At 41.1% G+C, this 22,602-nt stretch overlaps 1 protein-coding gene across 1 annotated transcript in view; it reads left to right on the forward strand.

Moving 5' to 3' along the window:
- LOC119408646 (H(+)/Cl(-) exchange transporter 5) overlaps positions 1-18,426 on the forward strand; it is a gene marked incomplete at its 3' end in the record, with an annotated part of 53,854 nt that extends 35,428 nt beyond the window's left edge. Inside the window, 9 exon segments of the mRNA XM_037675492.1 lie at positions 180-260; positions 2,560-2,794; positions 2,886-3,061; positions 6,396-6,536; positions 8,173-8,359; positions 15,228-15,370; positions 15,530-15,679; positions 15,833-15,938; positions 18,210-18,426. Of these exon segments, the coding sequence (XP_037531420.1) occupies positions 180-260; positions 2,560-2,794; positions 2,886-3,061; positions 6,396-6,536; positions 8,173-8,359; positions 15,228-15,370; positions 15,530-15,679; positions 15,833-15,938; positions 18,210-18,426 (1,436 nt within the window).
- Between the last annotated feature and the right edge of the window lie 4,176 nt (positions 18,427-22,602).

The raw sequence follows: 22,602 nt of genomic DNA on the forward strand, positions 1-22,602 counted from the left end.
TGCTGTTGCTAGTGGAATTAGCTGTTTAATGTGAAAGTTTAGTTTTAGTGTTTTTTAATTTATTTAGGGATTCAAACAAAATCAGGATTGACACATCACACTACAGCGCTCAGGTTTTGAAATGGACCTGGACGGTTACAATTATTCCTTTAACACAGTAACCTGTTTGTGATTTGAAGGTATTATCAGCGGCGGCAGCTGTCGGCGTGTCGGTGGCTTTCGGCGCTCCGATCGGAGGAGTCCTCTTCAGTCTGGAGGAGGTGAGTGATATTACTCAATTATTGAGAAATTATTAATCAATATTTAACATAAGATAGATAGATATAACTTTATTGATCCCACAAGATCTTATAAGCTTTAACCTGCATCAGTTTTGCTAGTAACTGGATCTCATTTTTACCATCTAAATGTTGACTTTGGGTACTTTCAGTTGACTAACTGTAGTTTATTTACTTGAAACCAGCTCATGAAGATCTCAAAATAATCCTGATCGGCCATCGGCTATTGGAATCACGACGACTGTTTGGTAGTTTAATTACAGACGGACTGAAATTGTTCTTTGATTGTTTTCAGCCCTTTTGTGAATTTTTTTTAAGAACGTCACGGTACTGGAATGAGCACAGTGCTGGCAGCTAATTGAGATATAGTACACTGTGAAAAGATGTTTGCTATGATTAGTTCAGAAAGTCAAATGTGTTTTGGCAGCTCTGTGTTGAGCAACAAGAGCTGCAAAAGGAGAGATGAGCCAAGATTTAACTGTTGATTTAGCACTGAGGGATTTATTTTTTATTTTACTTCTCTTTTTTTTTTTATCCCTGCTGGAACATTAAATTTAGAACTATTCAAATAAATAATTTTATTCATTTTAGATGCAGTATAGAAATGAGGACAGAAAGCAGTAGACTTAAGCCCCCAGTATACTCCCGTGTATGTCAGTCTGCAGATGTCTGCGTGTACCAGATGGAGTCGAAGCAGACGCCCGTAGGGCGTGTCTGTGCAAAGCTCAATTTTTATGTACGCGTACTCTGTGTCGCACAATAAACTGCCCGGCGACGGACTGTTTTGTGTGCGACACCAATTTATTAAATTCCCCTTCTTCATCCCTGATCTGGCATTTTCTTTTGTTTGTTTTTTTTGCCAAAAGACAACTGATCTCTTCCTCCTCCGTTGATGCCATGACTGAAATGGTGAGAAATGAAGGAATTTGTCACAAGCGAATTAAAATCAGGTCCAGCGTGGCTGCAGGAGGGTCTGGAGATTTCCTGGTGGGCCGCTTTGATGTGTGGGCTGCAGGGCCAGCGCTTTTTTTAAATTTTTTTTAAAGAGAGTTTTATTAACAACATATAAACACAGAACACCGCTGCGGCTGGAGATGCCAGCTCTCGGTTTTATTATATATTTTTTTGACCTGTCAATCAGTCCAGTAGGCGTGTCAGCAAATGACCAATCGGTGACCTCAATTTGTCCCGAAGGTAAACGTCCCTTGTCTGCGGAGCTGCTCTGCAGCCACTCAGGATGGACACTCGAGCATGAAGTCTCAACGCTCTGCGGACAGTGCGCACAGTGTACTGGAGCCTTTATTAATTAACTAGATTGTTTAACGCAGTTCTAGTGAGAAGAATCCAAATGTAGTAGTGCTAATTTTCAAGAACAATAGGGATGTAAAGCTGTAGTTATCACAGAGGGATAAAGTTGATGAGCCATACCATAATTGTATGGAAAATATAACAGGGATCATATCAGAGCTGCTTGCAATGATGGCCAGGTTGAGAGAGTGGTAAACCTCCATGCGCTATGATGTTTGCAGATGACACCATGATCTGTAGTGAGAGCAAGGAGCAGGTTCAAGTTCAAGAATCTTTATTATCCACAAGGGACAATTAGTTTCACAGTCAGTAGGCACATAAAACATCCATACTAGACAAGGCATTAAAATAACGGTACAGAAATCATCACTGTTCGTTGAAAAGCCTGATCGTTACAGGAATGAATGAGTTTTTCAGTCTATTCGTTCTACATCTGGGCAGTAGATACCTGCATCTAGGTGGAAGCAACCGTGGGTGATCAGGATCTGCCAGAATCAGCCTGGCCTTGTTCACTGACCTCGCCTTGTGTAGGTGGAAGAGAGCCTGGGAAGTTGTAGGCGTGCTCTGCAGAGGAGGAGACTGAAAATCAGTAGAAGTGAGACAAAATACGTGAAGTGTGAATGAGAGAGAGACTCTTGGAACAGAGAAGCTACAAGTAGTCGAGCTCTGGATGAGTTTAGGTACCTGGGGTTAACCATCCATAGCAACGAGCACGAGAGGTGAAGAAGAGAGTGCAGCAGAGTGGAGTGGCTGGAGATGAGTGTGAGGGGTGATTTGTCTGAGGAGGAGCTGCAAGAATGAAAAGGAAGGTTTAAAAGATAGAGGGATGACGCAAGAAAGATGAGAGAATAATTATTTTACTATTAAAATATATATATTTTTAATGTAATATTTTCTGTCCATTATTGGCTTTGTATTTTCCAAATACTCTTTGTTTCTTCATGATAGTACTCTGTACCCCTCTCCCCTCCAGGTGAGTTATTACTTTCCCCTGAAGACGCTGTGGCGTTCCTTCTTCGCTGCCCTGGTGGCCGCCTTCACTCTGCGCTCCATCAACCCATTTGGAAACAGCCGCCTGGTGCTGTTCTACGTGGAGTTCCACGCTCCGTGGCACCTAGTAGAGCTGGCTCCTTTCATCCTGCTGGGGATCTTCGGCGGCGTGTGGGGGGCTCTATTTATCAGGGCCAACATCGCCTGGTGCAGGAGACGTGAGCATTAATCTACAAACTCTTGTAACCTTTAGGTTGTTTTTCTGTTTGTATATGTGCGTTTTAATCTGTTTTCATCTAAACCCGGCAGGCAAAACCACCCGCCTCGGGCACTACCCCGTCATCGAGGTGCTGGTGGTTACCGCCCTGACCGCTCTGCTGGCCTACCCGAACAGTTACACCAGGATGAGCGGAGCAGAGCTCATTTCTGAGCTGTTCAACGACTGCTCGCTGCTGGACTCCTCTCAGCTCTGTGGCTACAAACAGGTCAGAATACTGTAAACAAAATTAGTTCAAGGAAGGAATGCATATCGCCCGCCACCTATCGTATTTTTCAGACTATAAGGCACATTTAAAATCCTTTAATCTTCTCAAAAATCCACCGTGAGCCTTATAATCTGGTGCACCTTATGTGTTAAATCTTGTTGTGTTCACTGACCTTGAAACAATTTTATGTATTCCAACAATTTTCAGTCAGGTCATCTGGACACTTTCTTTTTTTTTTGTGCTGAAAAATTTCACCTTCCATTAGGGCTGGACGATATGGGCAAAACTTTTATCACGATATATCTCTTAATTTAGGTCATAACGATATAATTCGATATCGATATAAACAATATAAAAGCCTCAGAAAAACTACAAACTATACAAATAAATTAATGTTCACCTTTCATTTGTATTTAGCCTTCAAAAAAATTGAAATCACTGTCAAATAAACATAAAATCCTCAACTTTGTCAATATTAATAGTTTTAACTTTAAACAACAACTTTAAAATTGACAGCATTGAAGTTCGTTGTTAATGAAATAAACTTTTTGGGTGTCGTTATTGATGAGAAGCTGACGTGGAAATCTCATGTAAAATACTTAAAAATAAAAAAACAATCAGTTGCATTACTGTATAAAGTAAAAGAGTTTTTGAATGACAAAGCTTTGTATGTATTGTATAATGTGATGATTGTTCCATATGAAATAGAACAATTACAAATCCTATTTTTATTTTTACAAAAAAGAGCTATAAGAATTATTAGTAGTATGAAGTGCTATGGTCACCCAACAAATATATTATTTCATCAATTGAAATTATTAAAATGTTATGATTTGGTTGAATATAGTATTTTACAAGTCATGTATAAAGCTCATAAAAATATTAGCCCCAAATATTCTATTAAAATTTGTAAAAAATAAATATAAAAAGGAGAGTCAATATAACCTTAATGGAATGGAGACGTTTGTAAAACCTCCATTTAGAACTAGTGTGAAGGAGCTGCGTTGTAGTTCAGGGAACAGGATTATGGAATTGTCTTGATATCACCATAAACATTTATAAAACAATTTATATGTTTAAAAAGATGATAAAGTTGTTGGGAAGGTTTAGTACCAGGTGAAGGATACCTGAAGTTTTTTTGTTTTCAGTTTGGAGATTGTTCAAGTCAAGGTTGTTGTTTGTTTGTAGTTATTTTGTATTTTTTAAATTAGGGGCAGATAAGAATTTTTTTCCTTCTTCAACCTTTTCATTCAATGTTTTTTTTTTCTTTCTGGTGAATTTGTTTTATTTTAAACGAATGAATAAATTATAAAAACAAACAAACAAAACTTGCAGCGCTGGGGGTGTTTCAGGGACACGTTGGCTCAAATTTTATTGTGCTTCATCTTGTGACTCATCATTTTCTGTCCAGTGGAACAAGTTAGATGTTCCAACCGCTAGTTAGAACGACTCTCCGTCACATTTTGCAGCACACTGACTGAAACCTGCAGTTTATCAGATCTTAGAAAGCCGAACCACTTCCAAACCAGCAAATTAGTCTTTTCTCTCTTATCAGTGATGTCATCTGCTTCTCTTCACTTGTGAAAGATTGTTCAGTCACATTCTGACAATCATGGCACTCATTTTGAAGAGAAAACTTAACGCGCGTTGGAGATTAGCCTAGCTTAGCCTGCTACCACTAACGTCTTCTGGACTTAAGCTCTGCATAACATTACGTCACCATGCACTTACGTCGTTGTGTCACACCTTTTTCTGTCCGGGTTGAAACTGAAGTTGCCGCTTCAACCCGAACAGAAAACGCTGTAATCCTATCGAAATATCGAAAATGTGCTTAAAATTCATATCAAAGTTATTGAATAAAAGTATATCGCGAGCTATATCGATATCGAATTATTGTCCAGCTCTACCTTCCATCCAGAAGGCTTCATCAGTCAAGGAAACACACAACACAAAACTGATTCTTTCCCCAACAGCTTACTCCAAAAGTAGAACAAACCAGTTACGTTGGTGCTAAGATGGTGTCTTTGGCACGCCCCCTCCTCCGGTGCCGGCCCTCTTCCTCGTCGACAGTCATGTCAGACTGTTTCAAAACCAACAAAACATGAGCATGGACTTTGTTGGTTTTGAACCAGTTTGACATGACTGTCGACAGTTTGTTTTTTTGGCGACAGTGTTGAAGTTTGACTTATCTGACTGTTTTGTTTCACTTAATGCACTTTATAATCCAGTGCGGCTTATAGTCCGAAAAATACAGTAATACCAAAAATTAAACTAGGATCATATTATGCTGAGAAATGGCCGAGTTACAGCTGTTTTGCTCAAACCTTGAAAGTTACGTTATGTTTAGTCTCGTGTAAAATCACAAGATGTCACACTCAGTTGTGTTTTTAATGACTCTTGGCTGCTACCACATTACATTTTAGCTTGATATTAGTAAAACTAACTACTTTGTACTTCTGAAGCCGTTAAGCTGTGAAGGTTCTTGAACTGGTTTGAAGCGTCAATCAGTTAAAGATGTACAATGGTGCTTGAAAGTTTGTGAACCTTTTATAAGTTTCTATATTTCTGCATAAATATGACTTAAAACATCATCAGATTTTCACACAAGTTCTAAAAGTAGATAAAGAGAACCCAGTCAAACAAACGAGACAAAAATATTGTACTTGGTCATTTATTTGTTGAGGAAAATAAAAATGATGACTTGTGAAAATCTGATGTTTTAGGTCATATTTATGCTTAAATATAGAAAAGTCTAAAGGGTTCACAAATTTTCAAGCACTACTGTACATCCAATAATAACTTTCTGAAAGTTTCAATATCTGTTGAGTTATTCATTAAATATTTCTAATGGAAAAATTGACTCCAAAAGTGATGGCTAAAGTTTTAAGCGATGATGATGCACAAAGAGTAGCACTTTGGAGTATGTGTTGCAAATAAATTCAGACGCAACCTCAATCGATTTTACCAATGTTGAGCTAAAATTGAGTTCTACATATCTGTTTTTCTGTTTTAAAGGCTCCTGGCTGTGGCAGTCATCTTGTATTAGAATGGCTTCAACACTTAATCAGTTGTAGATGTATATCCATATATTCCTATAAGCTTTAATAACAATCACCCAGTGGTTCATGAGACGTTTTGCTAACAGACCGATGCCTTGGACGTGGGTAAAAACATTTTTGTCTTTGGGCAGCAGCTGATTATAAACGTGATGTTTTGGCTTTATTCATATTTATTATGCAAAACGCCTGTAATATTTTTGCTGCATCTGTTTCTTCTTCCTGTTTCATTAGTGCTGTACATGTTTAATAATCCTTCTGCTCCTCCACTGCTGCAGCCAGTCAACGCGTCCGAAACAGGTGTAGGAAACAGCCTGGCCGACCGGCCGGCTGGAGAAGGTCTGTACACGGCTCTGTGGCAGCTGGCTCTGGCTCTGATCTTCAAGGTGCTGGTCACTGTGATTACCTTTGGCATGAAGGTTAGTTAAGAGCACACACTCTGATTGTTACACACTCTGTTCTATTTAAGCTTGAGTTCACAGAAAAGCAGCAACTCTTTAACTAAAACTATCCCACAGGGCCTCATATGGCAGCTTTTTATTTTTTATTTTTAATGTAGACACACACGGGTGTATTATTGTGTGTAAAAGCACAACACAGACAGCTGTCTTTAATGAGCCTAAATCCACATTTGAACAAACATCCTGCCTGTGTTGATCTTAAACAGCCGTTCAAATGAGGTGACTGAAACGCTAAATCTTTTTTTGTTAGCTGCTGTAACTCAGCAAAACGAGTCACCATCATTGGGCTCACAAGAAGAACCAGTTTTAGGTTTAAAATAAATACTTACCGTAATTTCTGGACTATAAGCTGCTACTTTTTTTTGCAGGCTTTGAACTCCGTGGCTTATACAATGCTGCGGCTGATTTTATGTTTTTGTTTGTTTTTGACAGACTAACAAGCTTCATGCTGCCAAAATATTTAGCCTCGTCACACCCGGGCTCTCACATAGCTGCCCAGTGCACATCTCTCTTGAGGGAGCGGGTCCTTGCGACTCAATGAAACTACCTGGATAAACAAAGGTTAAAAAAAAAAATCAGACAACAAATGAAATTACCGAACAGTTCACAGTGGACCAATGAAACTTTGAATTACCGTAAATGAAATGAACTCGCACTAAATTCTTCAGATCAGTTATTTTGCGCTTCGTGTACAGACCCTCATCATAGAAAACACACGAAGAAATGCACACGATGCAGCTTTCAAGTTAAAGGTGATAGATCTGGCTGTCGAAGAAGGAAATGAATGTCCTAGCTGTATGTCAGCTTGGTGTCATTGAATCGATGGTGAGACGTTGGAGACGGCAGCATGAAGAACTGACTCAATGCAAAAAGACGACAAAAACTTTCAGAGGTAAAAAAAAAAGAGCAGATGGCCCAACTTGAAAACGTTCTTGAAGACTTGGTGAACACACAGAGAGAAGACGGTCCAGGTGCTTCCACCATGCAGATCTGACTGAAAGCCAAAACACTCACCACTGAAAACAAAATTGAAGACTTTAGATTTATTTTTAATTTTTAAACCGAGATCAAAACAAAAACAATTTTAAACAATGATCAGTAATTTTTCCTGGTAGGCTACAGTATTTTATTTTTTTTTAACCATCCATGTTACAAGCACTGTTCAGGAAAAAAAAACATTTACTGTACGTATTTGTGTATGTAACCCGTACGTATTTAATTAAAAGTTTTTTTTTTATTTCTGTTTAAATATCTCATGTTACAAAGTGGATACCCACGGTTTATAGATGAGCACGGCCTATATGTGTACTTTTTTTTTTTGTGTGTGGGTGTGGCTTATATTCAGGTGTGCTCAGTAGTCCAGGAATTGCGGTACCAGGCACAGCTTTCAGAACTGTAAGAGTTACATGACTGAACTGGTCCTTTGATATCTTAGTTGGGTTTTTTCAGAGGTACGATTTAAGTTGAACTGTCTACATTTTTCAATAGTTTTAGAATCAAGCTTGTTTTATGCCCACAAGTCTTCCTGATAAATATAAAATGTACATCCAAACAGACGTTTTTAGATGTTGAACAAATCGTCTCCTCTCTTCAGGTTCCCTCGGGTCTCTTCATCCCCAGCATGGCGGTGGGAGCGATAGCCGGCAGGCTGCTGGGTGTGGGCATGGAGCAGCTGGCTTACTACAACCACAACTGGCTCATCTTCAGGGGGTGGTGCACCCCTGGAGCAGACTGCATCACTCCGGGGCTTTACGCCATGGTTGGAGCTGCTGCTTGTTTAGGTGAGGCAGTCCTTTCAACAAACATTTGCCGTTTGATTTGTCTGAAACGTATACATTTGTTTGTTTCATCGTGAATTTAAAAATGATGGTCACTGTAGCAAACTTTTAGGAGATCTGGGACAAAGCTTGCTGTTATGTTGGCTTGTTTCTGGCACACGAGACGGAGCAGGCAGCTTTTCGGACTTTCGGTTGGGATGTTTTGCTCGTGTGTCTGTGTGGTGGTATTCTGAGGACGTAGATCTTCAACATGCCAGAGAGAATTAACATTACATGTTAGGTCCATCTTAGAAACATCTCAGCTTTACAGAAACGGAGAACATCTGGTCTTCTCAGTTTGTTTACCAGATTCACGTAAGAGTTGCCATAATTATTGACAGAGTCAAACTTGGTGTTTTTTTTGTTGTTTTTTCACTAGCCACTTAACTTTCAACTAAAAATATGAAATTTGGTAGGTTTGTACTCAAGTGTTCCTTTAGATGGCTGTAAAAAAAATCTAATTTTGTTCAAACTGAGGTGATTTTACGCACTTTTAAAAACTGAAGTAACAGAAGTCACAGGTTGGCCATAAACAGATTTTAAAGGGATCTCCGACTACTTGCACACATTAGCTTTAACATGTTAACTCTATTTTACTAAAAGTTGATTTTGTGACGAATGAAAACTCCTAATTACTTAAGCAATCATATTACATTTTTCTCCTAAGGATGTGACCATTATTTTACAGACGCAATGCGTTCTGGGATGATGACATACATCGGATGTAGTGAAGACTAAAACAAGGAGTCAAGTTATAACATGATAATAAAGTTATTTTTGTATTAAGCTTTGTGCACAATATTGAAGTTGCAACAATCAAATGTGATCAACTTGTGATGTTTAATATATTGAGCTAATGCTGTAAACTCTGGAGCTAATACTTTTAGCTCTGGAGCTAACGTCATATATATTAGCTCTGTAACTAACGTCATATATATTAGCGCTGTAGCTAACGTCATATATATTGGCTCTGTAGCTAACGTCGTATATATTAGCTCTGTAGCTAACGTCATATATATTGGCTCTGTAGCTAACGTCATATATATTAGCTCTGGAGCTAACGCTATAAGCTCTGGAGCTAACGCTACAAGTTCCTGAGCTAACACCATATTAGCTCTGGAGCTAATGCTATTAGATCTGGAGCTTACACCATATATGTTAGCTCTGGAGCTAACGCCAAATATATTAGCTCTGGAACTAACACCATATATATTAGGTCTGTAGCTAATGTCATATATATTATCTCTGGAGCTAATGCTATAAACTCTGGAGCTAATACTTTTAGCTCTGGAGCTAACGTCATATATATTAGCTCTGTAGCTAACGTCATATATATTAGCTCTGTAGCTAACGTCGTATATATTAGCTCTGTAGCTAACGTCGTATATATTAGCTCTGGAGCTAATGCTATAAGCTCTGGAGCTAACGCTATAAGCTCTGGAGCTAACGCTATAAGTTCCTGAGCTAACACCATATTAGCTCTGGAACTAATGCATATATGTTAGCTCTGGAGCTAACGCCAAATATATTAGCTCTGGAGCTAACACCATATATGTTAGCTCTGGAGCTAACGCCAAATACATTAGCTCTGGAACTAACGCCAAATATATTAGCTCTGGAGCTAACGCCAAATATATTAGCTCTGGAGCTAATACCATATATATATTAACTCTGGAGCTAACACCATATATATATTAACTCTGGAGCTAACACCATATATAAACTCTGGAGCTAACACCATATATATATTAACTCTGGAGCTAACACAAAATATATTAGCTCTGGGGGGTGGGTTCAAGATGGCGCCCGAGCTGGTGGCTTGCCGTTCACCTCTCTCCACTCTGTTTGTTTTTTTGCTATTTTTATCATTCTTCCTCAATAACATCAACTCACTGCTGGTGTATGATCGTGAGCAACTTCTAAATCTACAATTTTCCACAAAACATCTCGCCTCGTACGATCATTTCTACCGAGGTTCTGGGCCCCCACCTCCACTGCTCGGGAGCGTCCCTGCTTACCTTCGCCGTGATGTTTTCCTGCCTGCACGGAAACATCGCTCCCGCCGCCGCGGGAGACGTGCTGGCCGCCTCGTGAGGCTCAAAACGAGCCTCGCTCGCTCCTCAGCAACAGCTGACCACCGGACTGAGGATCCTCCACCTGGATGTCTCGCGGAGTCCTGCCCGCTGAAGAACGTGGGGTCGGAGGTGCGCAGCGGGCGCGCGCTCAGCTGCAAAGTTTCCGACAGTCTCCAGCTGATCGAGGTCTGCCTGGGTTCTTCATCTGCACCATCTCCTGCCACCCGATCGGTCTGTCCCAACGACCCTGCTGTGTCCGGCGGCTCTCGGACTCCGGCTGTTTGTCCCGGACCGCGCAGCGGGCGCGCGCCCAGCTGCGGTGGGTCCGAAAGTCTCCAGCTGATCGGGGCCTGCCCTGGTCCATCGGCTGCACCATCTACTGCTGTCCCCTCGGAGTGTACCAACGACCCTGCTGTGTCCGGCGGCTCTCGGATTCAGGCTCTTCATTCTGGACTTCGCGGCGGACGTGCGCGAAGCTGCGCTTCCTCTGACCGGAGGAGGCGAAGGCCCGACGTAAACAACCTGAGACCGCTGATCAGCGTCCTCCCCTCAACTTTTCCCCCAGCTGCTGGCCTAACGAGGTTTGCTCTCCTCAATGTGAGATCTTTATCAACCAAAACTTTTATAATGAATGACTTCTTCTGCTCCAATAACCTGGACTTCTTGTTTCTGACGGAGACCTGGCTTCCTCCTGGTGAGTCAAGCGTTTTTACTGAACTTGTGCCTGCAGACTGTACTTTTCTTAACTGCCCAAGGCCATCTGGAAGAGGTGGAGGAGTTTTAGCTCTTTTTAAGAAAATTTGGAAATGCAGACTGCTTCTGACAGCAGCTTTTGAGACCTTTGAGCTGCTGCATTTTGAACTGGGCCGCTCCAACCCCATCCTGGTTGCTGCTCTTTACAGACCCCCCAAATCATCAACAGGCTTCATCAATGAACTGTCTGACTTTCTCACTGGAATACTGTTAAAATACGACCGTGTGCTGATTCTAGGGGACTTCAATATACACGTATGTTGCCCTGAGAAGCCTTTGGTGCAGGACTTTCTAAATCTGATCCACTCTCTAAACCTGGTGCAAAATGTTGTTGGCCCCACGCATCAGCAGGGGCACACTCTCGATATTGTTTTGTCTTATGGTGTATCTGTGTTAAATCTGGAAATTGGGGATGCTATCATATCCGATCACAAACCCATCTCATTTGAAATCTCTCTTGCTCGTGAGTCTAAATCCCCCACTCCACCTAGGACCTGTCGTGTATTTAACCCTTCAACCTCTGCTCGTTTTTCCTCTGCTTTTATCACCACTGCTGTTTCAACTCCTGATACCTCTGCCTGTGTCAGTACTCATGAGCTGCTTAGTCACCACAATGAGACCTGCACCAAGATCTTGGATCTGGTGGCCCCACTGAAAGTCAGGAAAGCAAGGAGAACCCAGTACCCGTGGATAAACGAGACCACCAGGGCAGCGAGACGACTGTGCAGGAGAGCAGAGCGCAAATGGAAAAAGGACCAACTCCAGGTTTCTTTCATTTTGCTAAAAACCTGTTTAAAAAATTACCAAAACACCGTCAAATCAGAAAAAAACAAATACTTCTCCCAACTGATCAGTGAAAATAAAAACAACCCCCGCACCCTTTTCACAGCAGTAAATTCCATTCTTAATGGCCCTTTGTCTGAATGCATGGACGCCTCTGTGGACGTCTGTAACGACTTCACAAGATTCTTTGTTGGTAAGGTAGAGCTGATCAGATCTTCCATCCCCCGCTCCTCAGTTGACCCATCGGTTTTTGTCCCATGTTCAGCCACTTTCAGGAATTTCAATCCAATCACACTCCCATTGTTAAACAAAGTTGTTGGTCACATGAAACCCTCAGGCTCCCCTGCTGATCCAATCTCTCCCTCACTGTTCAAACAGGTTCTACCAGCGATTGGGCCCGCTGTTCTTAATATTCTTAACAGTAGCTTTGCTACAAGCGTGGTTCCACAGGCCTTTAAAAATGCAGTAGTCACTCCTTTAATCAAGAAACCTGGACTTGACCCCTCAGTGCACTCAAATTACAGACCAATCTCAAAGCTTCCCTTCCTGTCCAAAATCCTAGAAAAAATAGTTTTTACTCAGTTGAATCAATTTTTAACTGAGAACAAAATCTTTGAGTTCTTTCAGTCTGGTTTTAAGCAACTCCACAGCACAGAAACAGCTTTGGTTAGGGTTTGCAATGACATTTTAACTTCAAACGATTCTGGTCACTATGTGGTACTTGTACTCCTTGATCTTACTGCTGCTTTTGACACCGTCGACCACAGTATCCTCATCTCACGGCTCGAACACTGGGTTGGGATTACAGGAGCTGCTTTAGACTGGTTCCGTTCTTACCTCTCTGACAGGACTTTTTGTGTCAAGGTTGGTGAAAGTCTGTCCACTTCGGTCCCTCTTTCCTGCGGGGTCCCACAGGGCTCGATCCTTGGACCCCTTCTTTTCTCGCTCTATCTGCTCCCACTGGGATCCATCTTAAGAAAACATGCCATCTCATTCCATTGCTATGCCGATGACTGCCAGATCTACCTGCCACTGAAACCAGCCAGTGCTCGTTCCATCCACCCTCTCCTCAAATGTCTAGATGACATTAAGGCATGGATGACTTCAAATTTTCTCAGTTTTAACGACCAGAAAACTGAAGTCATCGTCTTTAGTCCTAGCTCAGCTGCCTCCTCAGATCCTGCCAACCTGGACTCACTTCAGCCCTATCTCAAGCACACTGTTAGAAATCTCGGGGTGGTTTTTGACTCAGATTTTAAGTTTGACAAACAGATCAGTTCAGTTCTGCAGAAAAGTTTTTTCCAACTGCGGCAGGTAGCTAAGCTCAAGCCAGTGTTATCCAGACCCAACCTTGAAACATTAGTCCATGCCTTCATCACAACCCGCCTGGACTATTGTAACTCACTTTATGCTGGGGTCAGTCAGGCGTCCATTTCACGTCTCCAGCTCGTCCAAAATGCAGCTGCTCGGCTTTTAACTGGTACACGTAGGTCTGAGCACATCACACCTGTTCTGTCCTCCCTTCACTGGCTTCCTGTGCGATCCAGAATCGACTTCAAGATTCTCCTCCTGACATATAAGTGCCTAAATGGCCTCGCACCCCTCTACCTCTCCGAGCTCCTGGAACCATATGTTCCGTCTCGGGCCCTGAGATCATCGGACCAGCTTCTTTTGGTCGTTCCAAAATCACGCCTGAAGCTCCGAGGGGATCGAGCTTTTTCAGTCAGAGGTCCCAACCTGTGGAACACCCTGCCCCTCAACATCAGGCAGGCCTCCTCCCTCCTGATGTTCAAATCCCTCCTTAAAACGCACCTGTTTGCTCTGGCGTTTAATACTGTGTGAGTTAGTTTATTTTGTTCTGTGTACCTCATTTTAAATTCTGTTGTTTTATGATTGACGTTTATTTTTACTGCTTGTTTTTCCTTAGTGTGATCATTAGTGTGTGTTATTGCTCCAGTAATTTTAATTCTGTATGATTTTTTTGTTTTACTGCCTATGTTTTGCTACATTTCTGTTAAGCACTTTGATAACAGTTTATCTGTTTTAAATTGTGCTCTACAAATAAAGATGACTTGACTTGACTTGACTTGGAGCTAACATCAAATATATTAGCTGTGGAGCAAACACTGAGTCATTTCTGCATTCTCCTCTCTGTCAATGCGCTCCAGTTCAAACTAAAAGGGTTGAACATCAGATAATGTCCAAAATTAACATTCAAGTTAAATGGAGCTTGCACCAAAGCACTCTGTCTACATTATTTACCCAGAATGCATTGCAGCGTAAATAAAATGACATTCGTGTGTCAATAATTTTTCAAAATTTCTGAAAGTTAAAACAGCCTATAGTATTTTTACGATCTCATTTTATAGCTAAATTAATTGTTTATTAAATAAGGTGTATTGTTCCAACTAGTTGGAGAGCCCGTTAAGTCAAGGTAAAGGTACTTTGTCATGTGGTGCATGAGGTGGAACCAAATTGTGTACACAGGGTACCATTCAACAAAAGTATACTTGCGGACAAATAAATCTCTCTGACTCTGATAAATAGTAAAATAAGAACAGTAATAAGATCAGAGATGAACTAAGAAATACACTAAACTAAGAATATGCTAAACACGTGATAGTACAAAAACATTACGCCAAGCAACAGCAGCACGAGCATGAGTCTGTGTGAGCAGATGAGTACGATTGAACACGGCAAAATGAAATAAATCAGCATCATGGATAGTCAGCAGTGCAAGAGAAGAGAAGTAATAAAACATTTTATTATTTAAAACAAATTACTTTGACAAGAATGGTCCTACCTGTTTAGTTTTTTTTCTCTCAATATATTTTACAGTACACATACATAATACATACATTATCACCTTCTTTTCCAGATTGTGGTGTTTGGCTGATGTGACCTTGTGAGGTATAAAAGGCACTGAGTCTGACTGGCCAGATATACTACAGACATACAGAACATGAATCCATGGCACTTTGATTGTCTTTAGTTAAAAGTGACCTCAAGTAAAAACAAACGGCAACAAAAATCTGTAACCAATAATCTTAATACAACTTGCTTTTCAATTTTCAGATTTGTTGTTACTACTTTGTGCCATCTGTTTTTTCCTGCATGATTATGTTTGTAATATGTGCACTTGTGTTTGTATAAATAATTCAGACGAGGCAGACAGTGATAGAACAATTAGTCTGATCTCGTCCCGTCTCTGGGCTGTCCAGGTGGAGTTACTCGTATGACCGTGTCGTTAGTCGTCATCATGTTTGAGTTGACTGGAGGTTTGGAGTACATCGTCCCCCTCATGGCTGCCACCATGACCAGCAAATGGGTGGCAGATGCCTTCGGCAGAGAGGGAATCTACGAGGTGACGTGTCTGTGGATGTTTCATGCGTTTTGTTTGTGTCTGAGAATCGGTGTTAAACTTCACTTCTTTTCTTTTATTTGTGCTCTTGAGCCAAAATTCCTGTCTGTAAACTCGGATCGTATTTATAACTAAACCATTTGCACTGTTGGTGTTCTGCAGGCTCACATACGGCTAAACGGTTACCCATTCCTGGAGCCAAAAGAGGAGTTTGAGCACAGCAGCCTTGCTGTGGACGTGATGAGGCCGAGGAGGGGGGACCCCGCGCTGGCCGTGCTCACACAGGACGGCATGACCGTAGGGGAAGTGGAGGTATGGACACAAAACATGAAGGATAACAAACACTGAACTGAAAAGACGGAAACTAGTGTTTTTTGTGCTGTTTGAACTTTCTTTTACAGATGATCTAGTTAAGTTTCTGCTGAGCTCAATCTGAAATCTTCCCTGTTGTTTTCTTTCCTTCAGACCTTGGTGGAGAGCACTCGCTACAGTGGTTTCCCTGTGGTGGTGTCTCAGGAGTCCCAAAGGCTGGTGGGCTTTGTGCTCAGAAGAGACCTGCTCATATCAATAGGTCTGATTTGTCCTTGTGTATGTTAATGTTTACAGTCAGGTTTAGTCAGCACTGTTAAAGCTGTGGAACCAGATTTACACCCTTAGCTTGGTCAAACTGTTTCTAGAGTCTGAGCTCGACTTTCCCTGCCTGGTGTTTCCTTCATTCTCACTTCTCTTGGTACTGCTTCCTCCCCTAACGTCTACTAAAAGCAGTACAGTAGGCCCTCGTTTATTATGGAGGTTATGTTCCGGACCCCACACACACACACACACACACAATAAGTGAAAATCCACGACGTAGCAACGTTATATTTATTTTAGTATTTATATATTTTAAGGGTTTATAAACTCTTCCCACACTTCTTGCAATATTCTAAACTCTTAAACCTATGTCATTTTAACAACATACGTATATGTAGCTACTAAATTTTATTCACCAGCTCTGCAGAACATCAGCTTGGTTCCGCTCCAACTTGGTTTCATTTCGGCGGATCTACCCTGCTGGTTCTGGTCAACTCTCTGGCTCGGGGTAGTGGTGGTGGGCTCCAGAGGGAGCGCCGGACCTACGGCGGCGTGGGCTGGCTAGCAGCTCTCAGATTCACCAAAACATCTGGGGGTCTGGTTCTGCTCTAGTTCTGGTCTGGTTCTGTACAGCCCTTGAGTGCCGAACCGCATTTTGTGTGGGGCTGGACCTTCGGGTGTCCGGTGCAGGTCCGGTGGTCCAATTGAGTGATCGAGATGAAAATAGTCCTGGTGGGCTCCAGCTAGAAGCTGGACCTACAGTGGCGCCTCCCCGCTCGGAAGTCCTCACGGGCCAGCTAGCAGCTCTCGGATTCACCAAAGTGCCTAGAGGTCCGGTTCTGGTCCAGCTCCCGGTGGGTTCCGTGTGGCTCCCTGCATCCACTGGGCGCTGAAGTCATTGTATGAATAAGGGCTGAACTTTTTCGGATCAGATCAAAACTTTCCCTCTAGTATTTCAGCAGAAGGCAACGGGGCTTCTGGGCAGGGGACTATTGACTTCTGGGAAATGTAGTCTTTATGACTGGGGATACAGTGTAGGCTTATTGAGGGCAAACTACAAAATGGCGGTGCCTGTCCTAAGTATTTTATTTTTTGTTAACTTTTTACTGGACAGTATCCAGTACTGTCCCAATCACATAATATTAAAGTTGACAATCATGTGTCGTGTACGAATTATTTTTTTCTTCGTGTTCAATCTTGCTTTGAAAAACCGCAAAAGAGCAAGTCTGCGAAGGTCGAACTGCGAAGGAGCGAGGGACTACTGTAGTCTTCTTGTAGGCCTCTGTTAGACCTGGATATCTCAAAGTTTATGATGCATTTAGCTCAAGCTGTCTGACCCTCATAACTTTAAATTCCTAACAGCTAAAACAGAAATGCAGGCCTCACAATCCAAGTCTGTAAATCATGCAGAAATACCAGAAAATGCACAAACCAAAGGTAAACTGCAACATGCAACAATGGACATATGGTCTGAAGGGCTGAGAATTATTTTCATCCACCCAGTCTTGGTATTCCTCTAAAACATAGTCACAAAAAAACTTTGATTTCTTGTGTTCTGTTAAGAGATTTGTAAATATGAAAGCACATTTTAATTTTGTTTAATGTTTGATAAAGACATGAAACAGGAAAGTTAGACTCAAGAGGATAGTTTCCTCTTAGAGCTTAGATGTACAGGCTATGTGCTGACAACAAGTTGCCTTTAGGAGAACTTCAAAGACTCCAAGAGTCCTATTTCTACAAGAAGAACTGCAGTTTGGTACGAATCAACGTGAATACTTGCACATCATGGACTTCTACTCTGAGAGGTTGTTTCATCAGTGTAGCTGTGTTAGTTTGTAGCTCATTGTTGTACTAGTTATACAGGAAACTTTGTATTCTGACTGTTGCACTGTTTTAAAAATGATTGCCAGGTTTTTTTTCTCCATAATGTAAACCTCTATTTGATCTGAGTAGAAATCTTCTAAACTTTATTCTCAAGACACTTTTTAGCCAGCACATCCACAAGCTGTTTAGATGTTGTATAATAGTAGTAGTAGAATACATCTTTTCATCAGAGCTCAATGTTGTTGTGAGAATTGTTTTTCTCCTAAGGTGGAGGCCTAAAGCTGAGCTCAGAGTGGTATTGTTTACTAATATGGTCATCAGTAACAAGTCTTTGGAAGGTTAAATGTAGTTCTAAATTCAAAATGTATCTATTAATCTGTTCACTCCTCAAAATAAATATTTGAAACCCTCCTTTTCCTTTTTGTTTCACCGTGTCTGGTTTTAGACAACGCCAGGAAGTGTCAGGACGGCATCGTCAGCGCCTCCCTGGTGGTGTTTACAGAATACACCCCGCCGCAGCCGCCCGAAGCTCCGCCTTTCCTTCGCCTAAGAAGCATCCTGGACCTGAGTCCCTTCACCGTCACCGACCACACACCCATGGACATCACTGTGGATATTTTCAGGAAATTGGGGCTTCGCCAGTGTCTGGTTACACACAACGGGTGAGAACAACACCGACTTCATGTTGAAACTCAGACTTTCTATTCGCAGGTCCCAATCTGTCTAGAAAAGGTCAAAGGAACTGCTAACAAAAATTAAATTAAACTAAAAATGCTAAGTAAGACCCCCCACCACCCCAAACTTGTACGTTAATATTTTAATATTAATTATAATTTGTATTACTTTAATATTAATAGAAAATGTCAAACTAGCCACTTATTCCTCGTGCACAGGCTCCAAAAAAATAATGTTTTGGCTTCAGTTAGGAACAATGGACATTTTTAGAGTTGTAAGTTTAATAAAAATCCATCCTTCCGTCTGTCCGTCCGTCCGTTCTTACCTTTCGTCCTTTCTTATCTTTCTCCCTTATCTTCCTTCCTTCCTTCCTTATCTTCCTTTCTTCCTTAATTATTTTCCTCTCATCTTCCTTCCGTCCTTCCTTATCTTTTGTCCTTCTTTATCTTCCGTCTTTCCTTATCTTTCTTCCTTTCTTATTTTTCTCCCTTTATCTTTCTCCTTTTCTTATTTTTCTCCCTTTCTTATCTTCCTTCCTTATCTTCCTTCCTTCATTATCTTCCTTCCTTCATTATCTTCCTCCCTTATCTTCCTTCCTTCATTGTCTTCCTCCCTTAGCTTCCTTTCTTCCTTCATTATCTTCCTCTCATCTTCCTTCCGTCCTTATCTTCCTTCTTTATCTTCCTTCCTTATCTTCCTCCCTCATCTTCCTTCCTTCCTTCCTTCCTTATATGTCTTCCTTTCTTATCTTCCTCCCTTCCTTTTCTTCCTTCCTTATCTTTCTTATCTTCCTTTTTGGGTCACGGGGGTCACTGGCCGTATCCATCAGTCACTGTGTGAGAGGTGGGGGACACCCTGGACTGGTCTCCAGTCCATCACAGGGACACAAAGAGACAACCAACCATTCACTCTCTGACTCACACCTAGGGACAATTTAGAGTTACCAATCAGTCTAACATGCATGTTTTTGGACTGTGGGAGGAAACTGGAGTACCCGGAGAAAACCCACACATGCACAGAGAGAACATGCAAACTCCACCCAGAAAGACCCCTGGCTGGGATTCAATCCGGCGACCTGATCACTGAGAGGCAACAACTCTACCCACTGTGTCACCATGCTACCTAATAAAAAAAATCTAATGAAGTAAATAGTTGATGACTCCTCCCTGACAAAACAGGCAGACAGAAATGTAGAGTAGATATTCAGCCCCAAACAAATGTCTCTGCTGAAACTAGAAGTTGTGTTGCGCTGTAAGAGGCAGGAGTGTCCGAGTCTCGCGTTACCCAGTGAACCTTCATTCACAGGCACCCTTAACAATATACCTTTTGTAAAAGGTTAACCCTCTTCATCATCACCCCTCCTCCTAAAACTTATTTGAGCCAATATTAAAGTAATTTGTCTGTGCCATTATTGGATCTGAAGTCTGGATAGAGATCAGTTTACCGGGACAGAAACTAAACTCCCTCTGCTCTTATGTCAGGTATGCAAAATGTAACCACTTGGATATTGAGTAACTTTCTAGATGTTTTCTCCAAACTTTCTTTTAACTTTGCCTGGAATTCTTCCTCCCCCCTCGAGCTCCATTGAGGCTGAACATTTCAGCCACAGTACAGCTGAACGTCAGACTGTATTTCTGTCTTCATAACACCGTTTAATATTACCTCTGCACAAAATCATTCACCATAACTACAGTGCATGCCCTCACTGAGAATAAACACAAGTGTTTTATTAGTTTTTCTCTTTTACTCTCTCTGGATGTCATGAACACAACTATTGAGCTCTTTGTTTAAACTCAGCGTTCAGATGTTTGGGAAGTAGAATCGTCATTTATCATGAGTTGACCGTCAGTTTGCACATACGGATGTAATCATGCAGCTTGTACGTTTTCATTTCTTTCTTTTTTCGTGACTTGCTGTATTAATTTGAAAGAGGAATGCTGCTATTGATGAAGGCTGCGTCAGGGAGATGTTCAGCTTCAAAGTCTGGATCTAAATCGTGTTTTTCTTTAAGCCTTGCCCTGATCAGGTGCTTTGTCTACATTGTAACTAAAAGGCTGTATGAGAAGAAGAAAAAAAATGGTATGTGTTATAATCTAATCAATCTAAATTTATAATGTGTAAATTTTTAAAGTGCTCAAATACAACCAAAAAAAATGCAGAAATAATCTGGGGAAAAACATCCAAGTTCGTGCTCAATAATCCAGTTAAGTAATCATCAAAGTTAAGTCAGGTCATCTGGATGTTTTTTTTCTTTTTCTTGAAACATTAAATTTTTTATCCAAAAGACTTCATCAAGTCAATTCATTTCAGTTTATTTATATAGCGCCAAATCACAACAAAGTTGTCTCAGGGCACTTTACAGGAACATTCACAAACATAAAAGCCAATTAGTAAAGTTCTCTATCTAAGGAATCCAGCAGACAAGATGAATCTTGGCTTCGTTGCAGTCTCCCATCCTGAGCAAGCACAGTGGCAACAGTGGAAAGAAAAACTCCCTTTTAAAGGAAGAAACCTCCAGCAGAACCAGGCTCAGGACAAGCGGCCATCTGCTTTGACCGGCTGGTTTGAGAGGACAGGAAGGAGAGACAGACGAACACAGAATGGTAGGTCCAGATATAGGTCCAGGTATAGGTCCAGGTATAGGTCCAGGTATAGGTCCAGGTGAATCTGAAAGACAAAAAAAAAAAAAAAAATACATGTTAAAGATAGTAAAAATAATTACAAATACAAAACAGGTTGAGAGTAAGTAAAGACAGAAGTAGAGTTAAAAAGTGTGGTCAGTTTGTCCTCCAGCAGTCTAAGCCTATAGCAGCATAACTAAGGGACAGCTCAGGAAACCCAAGCCGACCCTAACTATAGGATTTAGCAAAAAGGAAAGTCTTCAGCCTAGTTTTAAAACTGGATCATGTGTCAGCCTCACGGACAGAGATTGGAAGTTGGTTCCACAAGAGAGGAGCCTGATAACTGAAAGATCTGCCTCCCATTCTGTTTTGTAAATTCTAGGAACCACAAGTAAACCTGTAGTCTGAGAGCGAAGTGCTCTGTTAGGAAAATATGGAACAATAAGATCTGTAATATAAGATGGAGCTAGGTTGTTGGGGGCTTTGTAGGTTAGAAGTAAGATTTTGAATTTTATTCTGGATTTGACAGGGAGCCAATGGAGAGAAACTAAATCTGGAGAGATATGATCTCTCCCACTAACTCCAGTTAAGACTCTGGCAGCAGCTTTTTGGATCTACTGAAGACGTTTTAAAGAAGTATTTGGACACCCAGATAATAAACCGTTGCAATAGTCCAGTCTAGATGTGAGCAGTGCATGGACCAGTGTTGGAGCCCATTAAGTATTGAATTAATTAATTATTTGCTAAATGATGAATATTGATTTAAAACTACGTTAAATATTACAGATTGCAGAAGAACCATTATGTTCTTATTTAGTTGTTTATGGCTTCCCCTAGTGGGATCAGCCGAGGCAGTGATTAAAACGGGGAATTAAGCTGCTGCGGGGCTGATTGTTGTTTTTTGCAGTGAAGGAGAGGCGTGAAACAGTTTTATTTACCACACACAAATTGTTTAATTTTTGAGATTTGTAAAAAGTCAACTCTGAGAATATTTTGTTAAATTCAACAAGGAAATTAAATGCCGAACTTTTGAAACAAGAAATCTCTCCGCGAGTGCTTATATATTTTGTTGTGCGTTGAGAACCTCCTCCACAAGGTTATTCTGTCTCAAACTTTTTGGAGCTTATGATGAAGCAAGAATATCCACCACAACCAGTGTTTCTGCATCATTTTTATACAAGATGTTTCTAATTTTTGTGATATTACGCAGGTGGAAGAAGGCAGTTCTAGTAACGTTTTTAATGTGGGGGATAAAAGACATGTCCTGATCAAAAATAACACCAAGATTTTTTAACATTAGAACTGGAGGCCAGATTAATGTCATCTAAGGAGGGAGAAAGACTGAAACATTCATTCCTAAGGTGCTCAGGTCCAAAAACCAAAACCTCAGTCTTGTCTGTGTTCAACAGGAGAAAATTAAGGGTCATCCAGGTTTTTATGTCTTTAAGACATGCTTGTAGTCTAAGTAGCTGATTGGATTCATTGGGTTTAATGGACAAATATAATTGTGTGTCATCAGCATAACAATGGAAATTTATCTCA

The sequence above is a fragment of the Nematolebias whitei genome, chromosome 1 (assembly GCF_014905685.2).
Source record: "Nematolebias whitei isolate Nwh7 chromosome 1, NemWhi1, whole genome shotgun sequence".
NCBI lineage: Eukaryota > Metazoa > Chordata > Actinopteri > Cyprinodontiformes > Rivulidae > Nematolebias > Nematolebias whitei.